The sequence below is a fragment of the Rhyacophila brunnea genome, unplaced genomic scaffold, assembly GCF_057557595.1.
Source record: "Rhyacophila brunnea isolate RB1 unplaced genomic scaffold, BYU_Rbru_1.0 scaffold_4, whole genome shotgun sequence".
Taxonomy (NCBI): domain Eukaryota; kingdom Metazoa; phylum Arthropoda; class Insecta; order Trichoptera; family Rhyacophilidae; genus Rhyacophila; species Rhyacophila brunnea.
In genome coordinates, this window is record NW_028233068.1 from 18,036,370 (window position 1) to 18,057,929 (window position 21,560).

The following is a 21,560-nucleotide window of genomic DNA, read 5'->3' on the forward strand; positions in this document are numbered from 1 at the left end:
TAACCTTCAGTGTGTTCAGTTTCTGACGAGCCAATAGTAATTTAATTTTACTTCACACTTGCAAGTTGTGATCTGCACAATAAATGCTACGCTACATAGTAAAGTATAAAAAAAAAATGTAGGATCACAACTAGTAACATTTCCTAACTTAGGAATATTATTCTTCAGGTTATCCAGTTAGACTTTGAGAAATACCTACACACAATAACACAAAAATGTCACAGAAAGGAATTGTGTAGAATAGCAAAAATAAAAAATGCTTGTACAGGAGAGGATGGCATGTCTTTATTGTCAGGTTGGCAGGACCGCTGTCCTTAGGAAATGCAATTACTCGAAGCAGGTAAATATGTAGTGAATTTCATAGGTAAACAAAGTAAAATATTGACAGATATTTCAATGTAAACGAGTCCTGACATTCTAAATAATTATTTAGATGAATCGGACCATGTGTATGGATTATCAGATAATTTATTTATAGTATTAATACTAAGATAGTATTTTAGTTTGAATACCAAAAGCATCTTACGCCAAAGTTGCCAGGCAAAAAATATTATGCCAACCTACATAACCTATATTAAGTGCCGTTTTATTTGCTAGTAGAATCATGGCATTAAATAATACAAATTCCAAACATTAAAAAATGTTCATCCATGATTATTTATGGAATTATTTGAGTTAAAACATCATATGCTTCGAAGAAATCGTCGCTTGGTTTAAAAATGCATAACGCTGTCCCTGATTGGCGAAGGGTGGAGGTAGGCCATTGAGATCGGACATGATTAGTGCACAATAAACTTTGTCAGTCACACGTATTTGTTTTCACCGAAAATTCAATTAAACCCTGCGTGTGTATACCAAGCAATAATAGATACTAGTCAAAAAATATTCCTCTATCTATAAAATATCTAAAATTATGCACTTAAATCATACATAATTTAAAATGTTTTAGGTAGATATACATAGAAGAATATTTTTTATCTATTATTGTTTAGTATAGGGGTTACAGGAATTTTAAAAACTTACCAACATGTGCAATGTGTATTCTAAATTCAATGAAAACAGTTAAGCATGATTGACAAAGTTCATTGTGCACTATTTATGTCGGATCTCCACAGCCTACCTCTACCCTTCACGACTGGTCTGACTACATATTACAATGAAGACATAGGGCAAAATAATCTATTTTTTATTAACTGTTAAAAAGTTGATAAATATAAGTTCCTAATTATTGTAACTGGCTGTATATATAAATTCAATAGTTTCACATCAACTCTCACAGCGATATTACGTTCACGGTCCACGTCTATTGTACGTAGACCATCAAATACATGTTTTAACTATTACTATCTTTATCCATTAGCAATTCGAGAAAGGGCGAAGGTCGTACCAGCCCTGATCCACTATTTACAAAGCAAACGTATTCAATTTAAATTCCTGAATTAAATATAAAGCTCGATTCCGTCCAAATTCCAACGCAAAACATTTCTCATGATAGACAAACGGTGTATGTATCAATCAGATACCAGCAGTATATAATTCGACCAGTAATATTAAAGCTTAATGTCCTAGCAACAGTCTCATTACATGCGAATAATTATGAGCTTTTTTGTTTTTCTATTTTAGTTCGAGCGATCGACGGCTTTATTAGCTGGCATAGCGCTTCCAAAAGAATATAATTTTATTGAGAATCTGACGTAGGTTAGTCGATACTCGATACATAGAAAATAAAAGAAACTGTACCTACATATTATTATATGTACCTACTTAAATCTTTATAATTATGTACATAATACATGCAATATTGTTCAGCGGTTATAAACAGTTTTACGTAAATTTAACAGGATCTCTCAACTACAAATGCCGAAATGCAATATTATTGGCTAAATACTTACCTACTCTTCATACATTTAGGCGCGATTTATATAGAGAAAGTTTTTTTTCAACATTTTTGTTTCAGAAAATGTAGTTTAACCACACATTTATAATAACGACCCATTTCGTCTGTGTTGTCAATCGAGAACGTTTATTTAAGGCAGACGCACGCGAAATTCTGATAATAGTGCCATACACATTGTTTGATTTAATATTTTATTATGGATTTCCACTAAGAATTTGACAATACCTACGAAAATGAAAGATTAAAATAAAATTGTAAGCAATTAATTGATTTACATTACGTTGATATTTGGAAAACGATACTCTCACAGGAAATAAAATATCATCTTAGCCTAAGATAAATACTCATTTGGAAAGAACAAAAATTGAAGTCCCGTAGTTTGGAAAAAAATATTGATTAACTTTATAAATTATACATTCAAGACGTTCACAACATATCTTGGAAAAAACCTAAGTAACAGTAGTCATATAACATTATGGATGAAGAAACAGCGTAAGTAAAAAATGAACACTGTGTTAAGAATTTATTAAAAAAAAGTCTATATAAACTCGCCACACGCAAGTGGAATATATCAATATTCGAAGCGACGGAGTGTTCGAAAGCTGCGTTTAGTAATGTTTGTAAAAAAACACTTTTCAAACAAGATTCGTTATATTTTTTTGGCATTATGAAATATACATTTGAATAAATAGCTGTTGGCAAATGCCAACCCAAGCGGATAAAACCGGTACTGACCAGTATTGCATTCGTGTTCATTTCCATGTAATTTACATCTTAATCGATCACTTTATTAGTATTTTCTGAAATATAAGTATTTATGTATCTCTTGGTTCCGTAATAGTTAACAATACTTAATTATGCTATTCTAAAAGGAAATTGGCTAGATGAGGACATTATCCCATAGTCAAACCGAGAATAGCTGATAATGACGTTGAATAAAATTTGAAAAAAAATTGAACAAAATATACACAACAAGGAATAATAAGATACAGGGGATCGAGGCGAGATTGCAAAATGTACACTAAAAAAATGACAACGACCATCAGTCCGAATACCTCGTATGTGACAAGTGTGAAGGCTCGTCAGAAGAACTTAGAAGAAGAGACAACAATAAACGGGCATCAGATTTTAAATGATAAAAAAGACGACACACACACACGTGGAATTAACCAGAGATAAATATAAAATCAAGATTATAATTTATATTATTAATGAATTGCAAGATAATAATATTATTATGATATATAGTTTGGGCGTACGCTAACGTGAGATAGGGGTGATTGCACCGTTGTGGACGAACGTATTTGCACCTGCTCTCACGGGCACCTGCGCTCAAATATATTATAGATGTGCATTTTGATAGAGCTTTATCAAGAGGCTTATGTACACATTAAACAATCTTTTAACAACTGGATGTGATAACTAGTAGAATGAACGGTCGGGTCTTTGTCGGATTGAAACAGAAAGCAAACAATCCAAAGACTAGTGTTTGTCGAAATATATGTAAATAATTAAGACGAGCTTACAGTAAACGATAACCACATATGGATTAACTAAGTTAGATATTTTTCAAAGAAAATCAAAATGATCTAATTACAAAAGTAAAATCATATAAGTACTTATTTTTTTTTATTGTGTTAACTGTCAATTCATGGTGGAAATGCTTTGTATTATTAAATTTAATTTAATAAAACACATTTTTTTTAAAACCTACCTTTTCCACCAAATATTTGTTTGGTGATAATATATTATGTGAAGCGCCTAGTTTCAAAAGCCCCTAAAACGGTTTTTGAAGTGAGTTAGATATGTATTTAAATGGATATTTTTGTTACCTATGTCCTATATGATGGCCAAAGATTGAACTTTAAAAGACGTCAAAAGCCGTCAATATGTGTGATCAAAAATTAGGGTAAATTTCAACACGTGCTAAAATGGTTGGGTGTGCTTCATGTGTTATTTTATTATAAATGTTTATTGCTTCATATTTTGTTTTATGTTATTAATTTAGAATATTTGTTTTAGTGTCCTTAACGATGTATTATGAAATATTAATATCCAATTACATTGATTTTAATTTAATTGCTATTGAGAAAATATTATTGGATGGATAATTCAATGTACCTATTGGTAGTTTATTTATGTCATCTTTTGAATTTGTTTTCATAATTAAATGCCTGTTGTATAAAGATAATTTAGTTGAAAAGACTCCCTCTGAGGCGGACGAAACTGGTCCAGATTTATTTATTAAAAGTGGAAAAAGTACTATAAAATTTTTGCGTTATATTAAATTAAATTTAATAATCATATACTTATATCAGAAACGTACGTATTGGGAAAATTCTTTAAAAAATATTATGGTGCCGGGCGGGACTTGAACCCGAATCCATTCGGATTCCGGCCACATACACCGTACCTAATTACGTCGAATCACGTGATTACATAGTTTTTCATATTTAATTTATCGGCGACCGGTTTTTGTGGTTTTGAATCAAGGTGCCAATATTATCAGGCACTGAAAAAAATTGGAAGCCAACTTGCGAAAATTTTACCTGTGCGATAAACTGTCATTGGGTGTTAAAAATATATCAATCGTTAATATTATGTTGCCAGGATGTTTTTAATGTTTAAGGGATTTTTGTGCATACTTTGAAGATTTTAGTAGTTTTGTAGAAACGACCGCCGTATCTGCTGTATGAAAAATCGTAACTGACTACTACTCTCATATTATTATCATTGGCTATCTTTCAAAATATACCCGATCTACACATTATACAAAAAGCTATCAGAGTAAGAATAATAATAAAAAAAACATACGTACGTCTCAGTCACGTCGAAATGAAATATTATGTCGTTCTGAAAATTTTGCAAACTTTTCTGCAAATAACTTATGTATACCTACGGATTTGGCAAGCAATTTATTCGCCGTTCCATTTCCTTGCGATTCCGAAAAACGTACTAGGGACACGTCTAAAAAGGGCATGCAAAACAAAACGAGAGATGTATGAAAACTCACTGGTAATCTTTCGCCGAAGTGAGTTGGTTCGGATCGCTGGTCTTCCGTTTGGTCCTCTTCACCCTGTCGGCTCTGTCGCGGTAGCTTTCTGCTCTCGTCACAGGCTTCGACGCCAGATTTGATCCTCCACGCCACCTAGGGATGATATACGATCATATGGATCACACGGCATTAACACCGGTCACTGACGATAAAAGGAAATGCTTTCCATTCTCAAACAACCATACTATAATGTTAGTATTGATAATGGTTTAGTTAATCTAAAGTTGAATGTAGGCAGACGAAATAAATAAATGAATATTATTACAATACATATATTTTTTACGAGGGTGGGTCAATAATTCCTTAGAAAAAAGCATTAAAACAGTTTTTATTTTTGTATTTTTTTTTTATTTCTCAACATAATCTCCTTGGAGCTCAATACACTTGGTTAGACGTTTCTCAATTTTTTTTAAACCGTCAGAAAAATAAGTTTTCGGAAGGTCCTCAAAATAAGCATTTGTCCGATCGATGACTTCTTCATTTGCAAAAAAACCTTGTCCACTTAGCCATTTTTCTAAGTTTGGGAAAAGGAAAAAGTCACTGGGGGCTAAATCTGGCAAATACGGTGGGTGGTCGACCAATTCGAACTTCAATTCTTCAATTTTAGCCATTGATCGTAAACATGTGTGAACACGGGCATTGTCCTGATGAAAGAGGATTTTTTTCCTGTTAAAATGAGGCCATTTTTCTTCAATTTCGTTTTTTAGCTGGTCCAATAAAGATGCATAATAATCCCCTGTTATTGTTTTTCCTTTTTCCAAATAGTCAACGAAAATAATTTCACGTGCATCCCAAAATACAGTAGCCATAACCTTACCAGCTGATTTTACGGTTTTCGCCTTCTTTGGACATGGTTTGTCTTCGCAATCTACTGCTTTGACTGTTCTTTTGTCTCGGGAGTATAGTGGTGTATCCATGTTTCATCTACAGTCACAAAGCGACGAAAAAATTCATCCGGATTGCGTTGCATGAGCGACAACAGGGCTTTAGAGGCCACCACCCTATTGCGTTTATTGTCGACTGTGAGCAAACGCGGCACCCATCTTGCAGAAATATTTTTCATGCCCAATTTGTCATGTAAAATAGAAATGACGCTACATTTTGAGATCCCTGTAACCTCAATTATCTCACTCAACTTTAATCTTCGGTCACTTAACACCATATCGTGGATTTTATTGATCATTTCTGGTGTAGTCACCTCTACAGGACGTCCTGAGCGTGGTTCATCCTTTGTTGATGTACGACCACGTTTAAATTCATTTAACCAGTTATAAATAGTTGCGAGTGAAGGAGCAGATATGCCGTGAACTAAATCCAACTCATTTTTTATTTCCTTTGCTGTTAACCCTTTTATATTAAAATGTTTAATAACAGCTCTAAACTCAATTTTCTCCATTTTCCATTTTTCCATTTTCCACAAGCAAATTTTTTTTTTAAATGTACGAAAAACACACAACAACCCGACCAATATGATTGAAACTTCGCAGCATACTGAATCGGTAGTGCCGCTGCATGAAAACAAACCGCTTACAGTACTAGTCGCGCCACTTGTCGGCTTTTCTAAGGACTTATTGACCCACCTTCGTAACATAAAATTTATCACATATTAAAAAAAATCTTGGACCTAGTGAGATTCAAACAGACATATTTCGCTTGTCGTGCGAGTGCTCTAACCATGGCACCCATAAGGGGAGGGCTGATAGGTGAGATAAACACCCATCACAAATTTGCTCCAATGGTAACAAAAACTCGCTTGCGGCGCTATTTTACTTGAAATATATTAATATTTTTAAATATGTGGTTGGGTGATGCAAATTTTAATTATTGTGTGTCCTCCATAAATCAAGTGGATTTATTCAAATATACAACAAAGTCGCTAAAAATACACTGAATACCTTTTATTTTACTTGGAACACCATTTGGAAAACGCTTCTGTAGAGCGCCACACTGCCTAGGTCGGGGGGCCCGCTTCAGGATGTGGGGGCATGTGTCTAACTATTGATCAATATAACCAAGTGCCACTTTGTTCTAATAATGCATTGAATACGATGGTGTTTGAAATTTTTATTAACAGTAAGTTACTTTAAAAAATAATACTATCGAATTTGATGGAATTTGAATTAAGTTTTGTACTTTTTTTGTGATTTTACCGAGGCTTTGACCGCGACTCGCTGTCATATCGCCTCTTCTCTTCTAGAAGGGGATCCGCCGATCAGGTCTTCACTCATATTCTGTTAAAGAACTTTACAATTTTGCCAAGCTCTTCCGTCTTACCCACCGCCAGGGCACCTTTCAATTCGTCGACATTCTCATAGATATCCGCAATTCGCAGCTGTACTCTGTGAAGTTCATATTTATGGCATTGTACTGCTATATGTACAATGTACAACAACATCACATTCATCGCAGAGCTGCGATTCGCTTCTTCCCACAAGGAATCTTTTGCCCATTGTGTGCCCTGTTCTTGGCCTCAGTATTAACTTAAGCTCGTTCCTCTTCAAAGGAGACTCTACAAATCAGGGCAGCAACCGTGGTGAGTACTATTTATTACATTTGAGTCGTTTTTTGCAACCTTTCAGTATCTTCAACGAAAAGTACGACTTAAATGGAATAATAGTAAAAAAAAATCAATCGATTAGAAGTTAGTAAAAAAGTAAAACATAAATAATTTTGATTTACAGATGGCGTCAGGATGAAAACGAATTTTTATTGTGAATAATTTTAATTATTTGGAAGAATGTTAGATCGAATGTGATTCGATTACATACATGATTGGAGGCCCAAGTAAATAAAATATAATAATATAAAAAAAAATGTAAGGCTCGCTAAAATGTAATCGCTGAATACGATCTTGTGAATTAAAAAAAATATACTTCGATCACACGTTATAAAAAGATGGACCTACATGACAGAAGGTGGATATTGAATTATAAAATCACAAGTTTGAGATTTATATGTACTTACGATGTTTCAGTTCTATCGGAGCCGTGGTCCGAAGTGAAATGAGAAGAGTCTGTGAGATGGGAAACACTGTCTGCACCACTTTCGTCATCACGTCTTCCGTCTCCTGTAAAGAGAAAAAAAGATAATCCAATAAGTGATATCAACGCAAGGGTACGCTGATCTTAGTAGTAAACCAGGATTCTAGCGTATTAAACATACCAGGTGAAGACCGACTACTGTGAAGAGGAAGAAATACTAAACTATATACTAGATAGAATAAAATTTCGGAAATTATGTAAGAAGACTATATATCCATGGTTGAAATATAACATAAAAGACGATGATGTATCATATGTATCATGAGACTAGGTATAACATAATAATGTTTAATAAAACAAAATTAAAGCAGCACCTGGAAAACAACCATATAAATTCGTTAAAAGTAATCCAGAAAAAAGAAGAAACTCATCCAGGGATCTGAAAAGAAACAATGGCCATAATATTATAAAAAAACTCAAGCGTATTGAAACCTGTGTTTACCTTTAAAAGAGTTTCCAAAAAGCCAATGTGTACCATGCTTGGTTGGTGGAGCAGTAGTTATAACTCGGGGAGGAAGAGGCGGAGGAATTACTTCTTCAACAGTGCTTCTTCTTCTAACTTTCCTCCTACCGCCTCCAGCTCGTTTTAAGGACCCACCTAAGGTCTTTCGTGACCGTTGGCCGGATATCTTGGCGGCTCGCTGGGCTTCGGCAAGTTTTGGTAACATATTTTTAGGTGGCAGCATCGCACTGCGAGTCTCCTCAGAACTCTCCAAACCATTTTTGGCATCATAAAATATTTCATCATCATCTTCAGATGCGCTCGACGCGTTTCCAGCTGGGTTTAAGACTTCGGGATCGTCTGCTGAATTTACTTTTAATTCGATTCTATTCTTCAGTAAAGCTTTGACGTCTTCTACCATTTCAGTATGTGTACGTTCTGAATCAATGAACAACGCAGTAGAAAGTGTGGCATAGTCCACCGAGTCCCTTTGGTTTATAAAACCGGGTGCTGAGCTAGCACTATTGCCGTGTGACTTTCGCTTTCTGATGAAACTAAGTGCTCCGGCAGAAGATGCCTTTGCAATTTTTTTAACGTTCATCTTTTGCGCGCTCATTATTTGGCTTGTTTTGCTTGATCCTTTGTTTTCTTTTAATGATTTGCTTTCCTTCTTTTTCTGATGTTTTTTGGATGAGAAATCGCTTTCCTCGACTGTTTCGAAGTCGTCGGTTTCACCAACAGTCGCGTCTGACAGCAATATGACCACACCGCCACTATCTCGACCGTCGCTTAAACTTTTAGAATAGTCTGAACCTTTATCTGAGTCATCTCTTTTCTTATCCAAACTCTGGTGGCTTCCGTGGTCTTTGGATTCTTTTTTCTTACATAAATTATCTTTCTTTTTAGAATGTTCTTCAAATTCTCTTTTTGCTGCTACTATCCATTCATCTCCCATAGTCTTTACGAGCTCAATAGTATTGGACATGGACATAGTTTTCCTATGCTTGGTCTTAGATTTCTTGCGATCTTGTTCGCATTCTGAATCGGACAGCACTTCAGAAACCTTTTCAACGAAAACATCTTTCTTTTCTTCTTCAGATTCATTCAAAGCAGCCTTTTCTTCAACATGTTTTTCTTCTACAGCTTCTATCACTATGGGTTTAAGTGCAACCGCATCCTCTGGGGGATCGGCTTCTTTATCTGGATTTTGATCTGATTACAAACAGGACATTTATAAAATAATCGTTAAGATTTGAAATACCTCCTAGTCCAAGTAGTATGCACCTATCTGTATACAAATATTTGCTCTATTTGAGCACTGAAAAATCCTATCTAATGAGATCATTCAGGGCAATTTATAAACACTAACTGTGTCTACTGAATAAATCGACTAGCAGATTTTAGAGATAAGTTAGTATTAAGTTAAACTGGGCGCTGCCGTACAAATATACAAGTTGATTAAAATAATAACTCACGGAGAAATATTACGAATGTTGAACGATACAACAGTTCAAGCGTAGGTACCTACATAGTTTCACTTCAAAATACTAAAGCGCACACGGGGAGTTCATCTGTGCGATGATCAGATATGTCTGGAAACGACGGTCAATCGCTAGATATTGTTATTATAAAAAATATGAGAGATCTCAGTATTATTTATGAGTCGTCAGCCTAGCCACATTGCCCCACGAAATATATATCAATAGGGAATTAAAAATAACAGCTATGCAGAGTGCTACTTAACCCACAGACGGGTCAGCTGAAACAGCGTTTTCTTCAAGTTCAGTTTAAAAATAAATAACCTAAGGTAAGATGGTGTGTATTTTTCACAAATTATCCATGAGTCGCCCTTTTGAAAGCCAATTAACAGCTAGCTCCATTATATAATTATCAATAACGTAATAATTACACATTATCAAATGAAAATGTATTGTCAAACAAGAAATAAAATGACTACAAATAAACCATCAAATTTAAAGGAGAATTATGAAAGTTTGTTATGTTTACCGAGACTAGTATAGCGAAGATGCAAATTAATTCGTAAAATATCGATAGCAGTTAGGTACTTTTCGTTAACATTTCAAAAAAATCCGTTGAAAACAGCAACTTATGGATGCGGAAAAGATTTTGAAAGGTACTCAATATAGTCGAAAATAAAATGAATATTAGTTTAGATTACTCCGAAAGAAGCATATCGTTTATTTATAACAGTACATGGTTGACAGATTTTTTTCTTTCTGTATGTCATTGCAATTTATAGTAATACTCGGAGATGTTTGAAACGGTTATCAAAGCAAGGTCTACCTCCCTGTCCCCGAGTGGAATGTGACTTGCAGTAAAAGAAAGTTACGAAAATAGCTCGACAACTCGCCGATAGATGTCTACTAACAGATACGCCGAGATAAATAAAATAAAAGTGGCATCTCTGGAATGAAAACAGGAAGCTTGGAAACTTTTCCTGAAAGTGAATATTTTAAAAGATCGCATAGTTAATGAAGTATTCGGGTTTTGTGGAATTTATTATATTTAAGGCTACTTTTAAAATGTGACTTTAGGACAGAGAGATATAATAGAACATTGACTGATGAGCAATACGCCGGCCGCATCGAGGTTACTAGGATATTTTTTGTGGCCTAGGAAGGATGTTTTCTATAATATAGTAGTTAGGTACTCGGGCCCTGGGCCGTCAAGGAAGGAGCTTGCCGGACAACGTCAAAAGGGACGTAGAGAAGCTGTATAACCAACTGGAGAGAAAGCTCCAAATATATGTCTCTGGATGACGGTTGTGCAGTCTGACATGGGACAGAATAGTAATTGCATCAATAATGCTGAAAACATATTTTACGTATTGAGATGATATTACAGTATCAGATTCGACCTTTTCAGCTAAATACATACAAAACTAGACGAGCATCGACCCATCAATATACTATGCTTTTAGCAACACTGGGTCATATACAATAGTGCAGGCACAGTACCAGGTTAATCGACGTATAAGCCGGGTATAAGCAGGCGTTCAGTTGTGCAGTCGGTCTTGCACTTGGCACTGACCCAAATATCTAAAAGCTCACAAACGAGGAAAATGATGTTTTATTATCGTTTGGGTCAAAACGCCAGGGGATATTGGCGTTTTGGCACACGAATGCCTGGCCGAGATCACTCACCAGCCGATCGGGAGAGTTTTTTCTTGCCATTTTGGAAACGGCAAAATATTGCGTCTAGAGAAATCATTAAAACAACAGTAAAACGGGATAATAAAGGAATTCGATTTCGCGACGCAGAATGGGCACCAATGTTATTTGCCGAGCAAATAAAATATCCGAAAACCCTGAAGGATAAATACTAGTAAAAACAATTCAAACAATGAGAACGAATTGATTTTTGTGTGCAATCTACATACTTATTAAGTCTCTGAATAAATATGAATTCAAGAATATGCAGTAGAGAATTTCGTGCTTTGAAAGATACCATAATGACAATATTATTCTCGATAATATGGTGTATTAGACACCTAGATATAGTATATATACACCTATTATTTTTTATGGCATACAGATTTGGACACTAAACAATGTATTATTAGAGGGTTGATGCCTTCGAGTTAAACTGTATATGGTATACTGTATAACTAATGTTGACATCTACAAACGAATGGTATACGATCGAGAAGTAGTGCGTGGCGGCAAAACTAGAAAACTACGGATGTTATTATGAGAGGACAAAAGTACAGCATTAAGCAGTCATTATCTGAGGAAAGATTAACGGTATACGTAGCAGAGGAAGACGCCGTGGTTCGTGGCTTAAACATTTCCTTGATTGTGACAAGCGCAGGTCCACCGAAAGTTACAATACGACGTAGTGCAGGTGTCACAACAGGGAGAAGAGTATTGTCAGATCTGTATATGAAGTTGTGAGTATAAACACTTGTAATAACATAATGATCGGCCGATTTAACAACGAATTAGGTACAGAAGCCATACAATATGATAATGCTAGTTAAAATGCATTATTTAGTCCCTCGGTTCACTATACGAAATTTCGAGAAGATGGATGCATGCAGCTCTGTCGTGAATTAAATAAATTCTACAATCACATATGTCTTCGTTAGATGCATATGATTGATTACTTTAGTGTAATATTGTCATTCTATTGTGTCCAACAGTAGAGTACTGTATCTTACTGTATCTCTCTATATATTATCTGCTTTAACACTAAATGTCACAATGTGAACGTATTACATTAATAATTAGTAATGCATATGTCAAATCTAGTGTCCCATTTATAAAACCGTACGTAACACGTAATTTTTTCAATTAAATAATAATATTTGATCCAGAGAACGTGTCCGATGATTAGGCGAATGGCTGAAAATCCGTTCCTCGTAAGATTTAGTGAATGTGGTTATATCCACCAATCGGAAGTCCATATGTTCCGCTCATCAGAAATAAAATAAACTAAAATAACATGTGGGTAAGGCTCGTGACGAATATAATATATTCGTTATATATATGTAATAAATAAAACAGTAAATGCATATTATTATGATCGATAAGTCAGTCACATTTGACGATTTGCACGATATGAAGACTACTCATTACTCAAGATATCTGACAGTGCAGTCGAGTGACGTTAAGTACAATACAATATTAAATTTATCGGTGTTCCTTACAATGAGAAAATTAAGTACCTATAATATAACCTCAGGTTGCCAGTATAAAAAAATATACAATATATTATTGTACACTGTACAGGTATTAAGGTGACGAATAGATCTTCATTGTAATGTGTGAGGACACAGAATTAATGTTAAAGCTATAGTTTGAAGTTATTGTTCCTTACAATGAGAAAATTAAGTACCTATAATATAACCTCAGGTTGCCAGTATAAAAAAATATACAATATATTATTGTACACTGTACAGGTATTAAGGTGACGAATAGATCTTCATTGTAATGTGTGAGGACACAGAATTAATGTTAAAGCTATAGTTTGAAGTTATTGTTCCTTACAATGAGAAAATTAAGTACCTATAATATAACCTCAGGTTGCCAGTATAAAAAAATATACAATATATTATTGTACACTGTACAGGTATTAAGGTGACGAATAGATCTTCATTGTAATGTGTGAGGACACAGAATTAATGTTAAAGCTATAGTTTGAAGTTATTGTTCCTTACAATGAGAAAATTAAGTACCTATAATATAACCTCAGGTTGCCAGTATAAAAAAATATACAATATATTATTGTACACTGTACAGGTATTAAGGTGACGAATAGATCTTCATTGTAATGTGTGAGGACACAGAATTAATGTTAAAGCTATAGTTTGAAGTTATTGTTCCTTACAATGAGAAAATTAAGTACCTATAATATAACCTCAGGTTGCCAGTATAAAAAAATATACAATATATTATTGTACACTGTACAGGTATTAAGGTGACGAATAGATCTTCATTGTAATGTGTGAGGACACAGAATTAATGTTAAAGCTATAGTTTGAAGTTATTGTTCCTTACAATGAGAAAATTAAGTACCTATAATATAACCTCAGGTTGCCAGTATAAAAAAATATACAATATATTATTGTACACTGTACAGGTATTAAGGTGACGAATAGATCTTCATTGTAATGTGTGAGGACACAGAATTAATGTTAAAGCTATAGTTTGAAGTTATTGTTCCTTACAATGAGAAAATTAAGTACCTATAATATAACCTCAGGTTGCCAGTATAAAAAAATATACAATATATTATTGTACACTGTACAGGTATTAAGGTGACGAATAGATCTTCATTGTAATGTGTGAGGACACAGAATTAATGTTAAAGCTATAGTTTGAAGTTATTCAAGGAATGACAGAAATTAAAAAAAATATACTTACCCATTTATATTGTGAAACAAAAGATTTATGAAGATACTTATGTTTGGCAATAATTTAAGTTAAATGAGTAATTTCTGGTATATCTCAAAAGGGTAAAGTATATGAGGAGTTGCATGGTTTTCCAGTGGGCATGGATGTATCGCACCTCAGGTTTTATGACGAATGAGATCAATAGAAACGCGGCACACATTCGCAATAAATCCACGTGATTCCCGGAAACCATAAATCTGCAGCAAACAGCGGAATGATCGCAATTATTGATACTGCAAACTTCGAATAGTCTAATCCTGGATGACTGCCAAGTGCTAACACTTGGCGAAATTAATGACCAGATCCAACTGCAACGTAAACAAATGAATAGTGGAAAGAAAAGATCTTTTTGAATTGTTGTATTTAATCATTGGAAATTGTGGATTTGTCTGTTTAATCAGAAATTGATTTATCGCGGTGGTGATTTTGATTTATACATTGCAAATTGGCAACTATGTAAGTCCATAGAGTATAACCACCTACAACTTTTCCTATATGAGAATCTATGTTAAATTCCATTTTCAATCGACGATATTTAATATGTTTTTGATTTTTTTGTTTATGTAATATATTGAATATTTTATTGAGTTCAATAATAAGCAATTCATTATCGAAGTCTTATATAACTAATTTATCACATAATCATTAAATTTATCATGTACAGTCATTTCTGTGAAAGTAGGTTTCCTTTATATTTTATTTAATTATTTAAATATTGATCTTATTTTCTATCTCTACTTGGAATATAAACAATATAATATAATTGTGGATTGCGTAAAAACGCGTGGACTGGCGGTGTTTTCACTTCGAACGAACCAAGATGTCACCTGCGTAGCTGCGATAATATAAAATGTTATTCGAAGAGCCTATTATTTAAAGCAATTTAGTATTAAAATTAAAAATACAGTTCCGCGAGTAATTTATTTAGTTCATTACCAACCGTATTCGGACTGGAGTAACCAGGATTCAAGAGAATATGAGGAGCTGGGGATATTCCGATAATGCCCCAATAATGCGACTGAACTGAGGAAACCGCGGAACAAAAAGATTATGCGTATCTCTCGCAGGGACACGACATAAGAATAAGACGTGCACTAGCCACCGTTATCTCTTCTAGTTGATAATTATAAAATAATTTCTTTATACCCCCATTTTAATTGATCAATAAATTCCATTAAAATCTTGTCATTACAATCTTGGTGGAAAGATATTGTATTAATTAAAATAAAATAAAATACGTCCACTTCAATCGGATGGTTGAGAGTTTCATATTGAATCGAACGAAGCTGGTCCTGATCATTAATAAATTATGTGGAATCGTACTACATGTAGTGTTATTTTAATTGATAAATTATCTAACCCTCTTCGATAAAATCGGTTATCTACGATAAAACAAAGCCATCAACCAAGACTGAGAGAGCGTCTCAAAATATTAATCGAATGATTTCCGTAGGTCATTATTTAACAATTTTATATTGAGTTTCAGTACTGTAACCCTCCCTAGGCGCGTTACTTTCATAGGATTTTATATTGTACACACCTTGGACGTTCACATCACACACATTATAAGACGACCTCTTCGCTAGCCATGGCCAGTGCATCACGATATTTAAAAAAGGGATACAAAAATCACTATTCTTTTAGTTTTCAGTAGAACAAAAACCTTAAAATTATATACACTCACTTGTCATAACACCCTTCGCTTTTCCACAACACAAACATACGTTACCAATATTGAAAGATCAGACAAAACAGATCAAATCTTCATTGATATCAATTACGAGTGTAGTATTATAATAATAATCTATGCCATAATATTATCAACAAAATAAATATTGGGTTATATTTATTATAGCCACAACTAGTTTTAGCGAAAACTGAATGTCGACTCACAATAATTACTGTATTAATCACACATTATTTCCTCCAAAGAGTGTCACTTGATTGTGGAGTACAGATAAACATGTATGTATCCGTTAGCACACACCACAGCGAACACTAACGAAAACGAATACAATATTGTAATATGATTGAATCATAATAATATTTATCACAAAATAACTGTCAACACAGATCCAACTGTTGGTACATAATATTGTCTTGAATAACTAAGATGTGTCAGTAAAAATTAAACGATACACACCGCACGTAATTGTAATATATTTTTTTAAACTAGATGATTGATGTAATTAATATTTGCATTCGATGTAGGACTGAATACTGGTCGAAGAAACGCGTCGTACAATCACTAATGTGTAACTAAATATTAATATGAGTACCTAGTATTAAAGACCAGAAGTCTTTTTAAGTAAAGGCAAAATGTTTGCGGGTTTTGGTAGGAAATGACTGGTTTCAGTATCGCATTACGTTTAGACCACACAGATGAATTATTTCTTTTAATTAATCATGTCGTATTAGTATAACAAAATATTGATTAAAATTTCATTAAAATATATCGCAATTAAGTGCGAATAAATATATTACATATTTTTTAAAATTCATAATGATTCTGCGAGTTTCTTGATCTTTCGCAATATTACCATTTTTATTCCCTGGCACACGCAAAATACGTCAACATGATATAGGATAATCTTATATGAAGACTGATTCATTTCCTGTTCAAGTATTCTTTTAATGATAATGAATACACACATATATAATTTAAATTCTAATTGATTTAAGTTTCGTAATTACACTGACAAATAATACAGTTAATTCTTGAGAATTAAGTAATGCATTTTGTCACGGGCAAAATCTTTGAAGAACATACTTATTTAATAATATTCGATTGAATATATCGACCCACCTAGTCTAATACGTAAGTCGGTGGCATCTCATCAGGGATCTCCGGGTTCGATTCCCGCCATATTATTATGTGGATTTATCAAAGCCTGAGAAATGTCCTGATTTATTTTACTGCCACTACTACTGAACTATTGTCATTGTGCCACATGATCTGTCTGTTGTAGTGTTAAGAAAGAAAAGATGTATAAGTTTGTCTACAAAAATGCATGTCTATATGTGAGTAGAGTACGGCAAGTATAACGTGAAGCGTGGCCGTTTCGAGAACTACAATCCTCCCTAGCCCTTTCCTCTCCGTTGCTCGCGCCCTACAATCATTTGACGTTCGTTATTCGTGCGTGCTGCGAGTTCATGTAAAGTCTTTAAACGTATTAATAATGCAAAAAGTGTTGAAAAGTGGTAGTAGAAGGATTATAAATCGTGTTATAACCTACTGCGAAAAAAAAACAAAATTAGCTCTCTGGGACTATGAATAAGGTCGGTGAGAGTCGCTGCAATGACAGGTAGATATTCTTTGACATTTTAGTGGTGCCATATTATAGTCTGGCTACAGCACCAACTGGCGAGATCCGATGGTAGTGATAGTTATTGAGTAACTTGGGAGTGGAATCTGGCAACCTGTTCGCATTAAATGAAGATTTTCGATGGCATATTTCGTTCATATTACATTCGAAGTATAAAGAATAACTAAGACTACTATTTAAATTCAGTTTCGTCTGAATATAATGGTCCTTGTCTGACTTTGTACAATATTGGCTCAGTCGGGCGAGTTTTATAATACATGGTCGATTCTCCAAACTTTAGGTGCTGGTTGGTGTACGAGTTGTGGTTTGGGTGAAAGGAAGTGACGAACGAGTGAGGCAATCGGTAACTGATAGTGCCGGACAGCTCCGATAGCGCGGGATGGACGCTTCGCTTTGCATTTCGATGTTAAGTGACATCACATCGTGCACTCTTCACGAAAGTACATATTACTCAAAACAACATTGCAAATAATTATTATTGTGGTCGAAAAGTCAAAATGCGTCGTTGCTGGTTTTATTCAACGATCAAACATAAGGAAATGAATCAATTCTTTCAATAATGAAAATATAAGCAAATATGTACTGAAGTCGAAAAAAAAAATAGCTCGATATTCAATTCGTGGCCCACGGGCCGATAGAGACCCTAGAATAATACGAATAGTGTTGTCAACCGGTAATAGGTATAATACTGTAATTTTGAATTCGCGAAAAATGTAAAATACTATAATTTAACGCAAATAATATGTAAAAATACTATAGTTTTGAAGGATTCGAGACGAAAAATGTTCCTGAAAGTACTATAGTTTTTTTCAGAAATATTATATTATATATACTATATATTTTTATCATTTTGTACCATACATCAACATAGAAAAAGATGGCAACACTGCGGTCCGGATCCAAAAACCCAGTTTTGTCGTTAATTTTAAAGCAAAAAAAATTGTCGACGAGATTCTAGACAGAATTTTTAATGTTGAGCGGTAAAGCTGATGGTAATGAAGATTTTTTACGGTAAGATATGAGAAAATAACGTTCGACCTGGATTCCGGGTGGATTGATTTTGGTTTTTTTATATGCAACCCAAGAACTCTTCTTCTAACCTCTTCATCTAATTCTAATATGACCCAGCGAGGATACTTGACATGGCTCCGCGAAGTCATAAGGTTAGATACCCATACTTTAGATAGAGGACTAAGAAAGTTAAATGTATCCATGTTATGAGATATCTGTAGTCATTGAATCCATTTATAATATGATTATGATAATTTGAATAAGTTAAATCAATATACATCAGATATTCATTTTAAACGTAAAACAATGTTAAACACAGTGTAGGTACACACGTCATAGTCACGGATGAGGGTGTTTTCTTTTCTTGTTCTACAACACTAATTGTAAAAAAATGTTTGTTCTACATTATACTATTACTTATGGATAAATTATTTTAAAAATAATATCAGTGATAGGTCAATATTAATCTGACCTATCGCTTTATAATTAATAATTTAACATTCTTATTTATTATCATCAGATTGCTTTATATTTTATGGAGTAATTGCAATTTTAAGTTTGACTTGCCCTCTAAAATCAGGCACAATGCTAATTTCTTTAAGCTTTATGTGCATGTTCTATATATCGGATGACCTTGTGTTTTTTCTAACATACATATTTATATGTAGACACATAATCTTTTGTTAACTCTAGATACCTAAATTATCGACTTATCAACTTTTCGTAGTAACGTCATTATTATATCATGGTTTTGATACAATTTCTTTTAATTCTCTTTAACTAGGTTATTTACGTTGACAGCTGTTTCGGGCTATCAACACATCTTCGGAACGGTCGACCGAAACAGCAGCTGTCAACGTAAATAACTCAATTAAAGTAAAATTAACAAAATAACTTTGTTTCAAAACCATTATAAGGAAGTTCTACCACGTAAACGCCAGTTCAATTAATAATACCTACCATGTTCAGCTACATTATAATTATCTAACTGCTATGAGAGGAAACTGCTCTGGTTACAATACTTTTGCTTTCCTTTATTTTCTCCAAGTACCATTTGTTTTATTATTATTTTTATTATCACACCGTAACTGTTTGTTTTCATCAATATAAAGGCGTCTTCGTTATACGAAGGTAATTGAGACAGAAAAATGCCTCTTGAAACGAATCCGTTTAAAACGGGGACCAAAATTACTTAGTAAATGGGTTTAATTGGAAGACACGTTTAGAAAAGAACAATACATGTGAGCAAGACAGAAATAGCATATAAGTGTGGGATTGAAAGATTGAAAGTGACAGTTGACGACTGTGATTTTGTATTTTTATAGTTTGTTTTGTATTTTACTGCAAATTAATAAAATGCCGGGAACTTGGATAATGAGGGTAGGTATTATAATTTATATAATGAGAGTATTATAATCAGTAAAAACACCTGATGACAACATCTATAAATCGAGGCTGAAAGAAGCAAAATAAACTGTGTAATAGTGAATCCCCGTGTCCTGCGATATTATTTATCCAGAATCATAATACAAAGTCTCAAGTTAAAATGAACATACGAGATTGCTGTTCAATTATAAATGTGGGTGCCTGAGGGAAGCTGAGAAAAGTGAAGGTGGCTACATAATAAAAAAAGTTAAACTCCTCACCCCGAACGAAAAATATCGATAAAAGATAAAACCGTAAAAATATTCGGTTTTATAGGTTTACTTAACAAAAATAACGGCAGACTTAATTGCGCAAGTATGTTAAACTTAGCGAACTGTTTTAACCGAAAAAACCCGAGTGGGAGGAGAGGTGATAAACAAATAATTATTATGGTTTTAATGTAATATCAATTTTTATTATACCAGCGAACCACAAACTTTAACGTAGATAATTACAGCATTATTTTTATTATTCATTACCGACCACAGCTAAAAAGGATTTTTTTAAAATTTATTAACTAGGTATCTGTTTTTCAGTTATCTTTGAGGCAAATTTGGTACTTATTTAGATCGTTGTTTGACGAGGATAATTTTTAGAATGTGGAAGACAGCATTATAATTATTATATGGTCATGTGTGTTTCCAATCAGGGCAATAGTGAAATAATTTGCAGTGAGAAATTAACGAAGACAATGTATAATAATAAGTTTCATAAAGATTATTTTATATATATATTATGTAGCAACGTGGCATGGAAAGGTGAATGTTGGGCATAACGCATAAAGAGCACACTAGTTATAATGGATAAGGAAGCAGGCAAGAGTACGCGATGTGAAGAGCTCGATAAGCAGATGAAATGGCAATAGCCTGGAGTGGCTGAGTTTATGGTAAAAATATTAACAAACGATAGTTTTTCTTGCAATCTATAATTATTATTCTTATGTGTCATTAATGTCTGTTGATTTGTCCGTTTTCTGAGAAAAGAGCTTACTGCGAGATGGTAACAGAAACTACGCCTCAGTTTTAAATACGAGAATCCATATTTCATCTTTCTCTCACTTCTGTAATCAGCCGTGAGTGATGCAATACGAATTAAGTGATACGAGGTCATGCGGGCTTCCTAACGATTAATTTTATTTGAAAACGACTTTCACGTAAACTGGTTAGGGAAATAAACATAGGAATGGTCAGTGTTCCCCATCTCATTTTAACGAAATCATCTTATATAACAACTGAATATATACGTTTATCGTCATTCGCCATACCCAATTTAGCACTAAACCATACCATCGGTAATAGGATACTAGGCTGAAAGAAGTATGGCAAGTTACACTGACTAAATGAAAACATCACGGCTGAATTATGGGAGGAATGGAAGCGGATTGTACAATCGGTTCAAAATGACACGAGTTATATCGCTACGAGTAAAGAACGCTGTCAATAAAATAC

General features: G+C 33.8%; 1 protein-coding gene across 5 annotated transcripts in view; it reads right to left on the minus strand.

Moving 5' to 3' along the window:
- The window catches only part of RhoGEF2 (Rho guanine nucleotide exchange factor 2), a 193,492-nt gene that overhangs the window by 45,531 nt on the left and 126,401 nt on the right, over positions 1–21,560 (minus strand). For 4 of the 5 annotated variants that reach the window (XM_085954364.1, XM_085954366.1, XM_085954367.1 and 1 more), the window contains exons 3-5: positions 8,436–9,647; positions 7,917–8,019; positions 4,911–5,045 (exon numbers count right to left, since the gene is read on the minus strand). In XM_085954364.1, coding sequence (XP_085810490.1) covers positions 4,911–5,045; positions 7,917–8,019; positions 8,436–9,647 — 1,450 coding nt within the window. The remainder of the gene's footprint in view (positions 1–4,910; positions 5,046–7,916; positions 8,020–8,435; positions 9,648–21,560) is intronic. The other variant, XM_085954363.1, reaches the window with a different exon arrangement.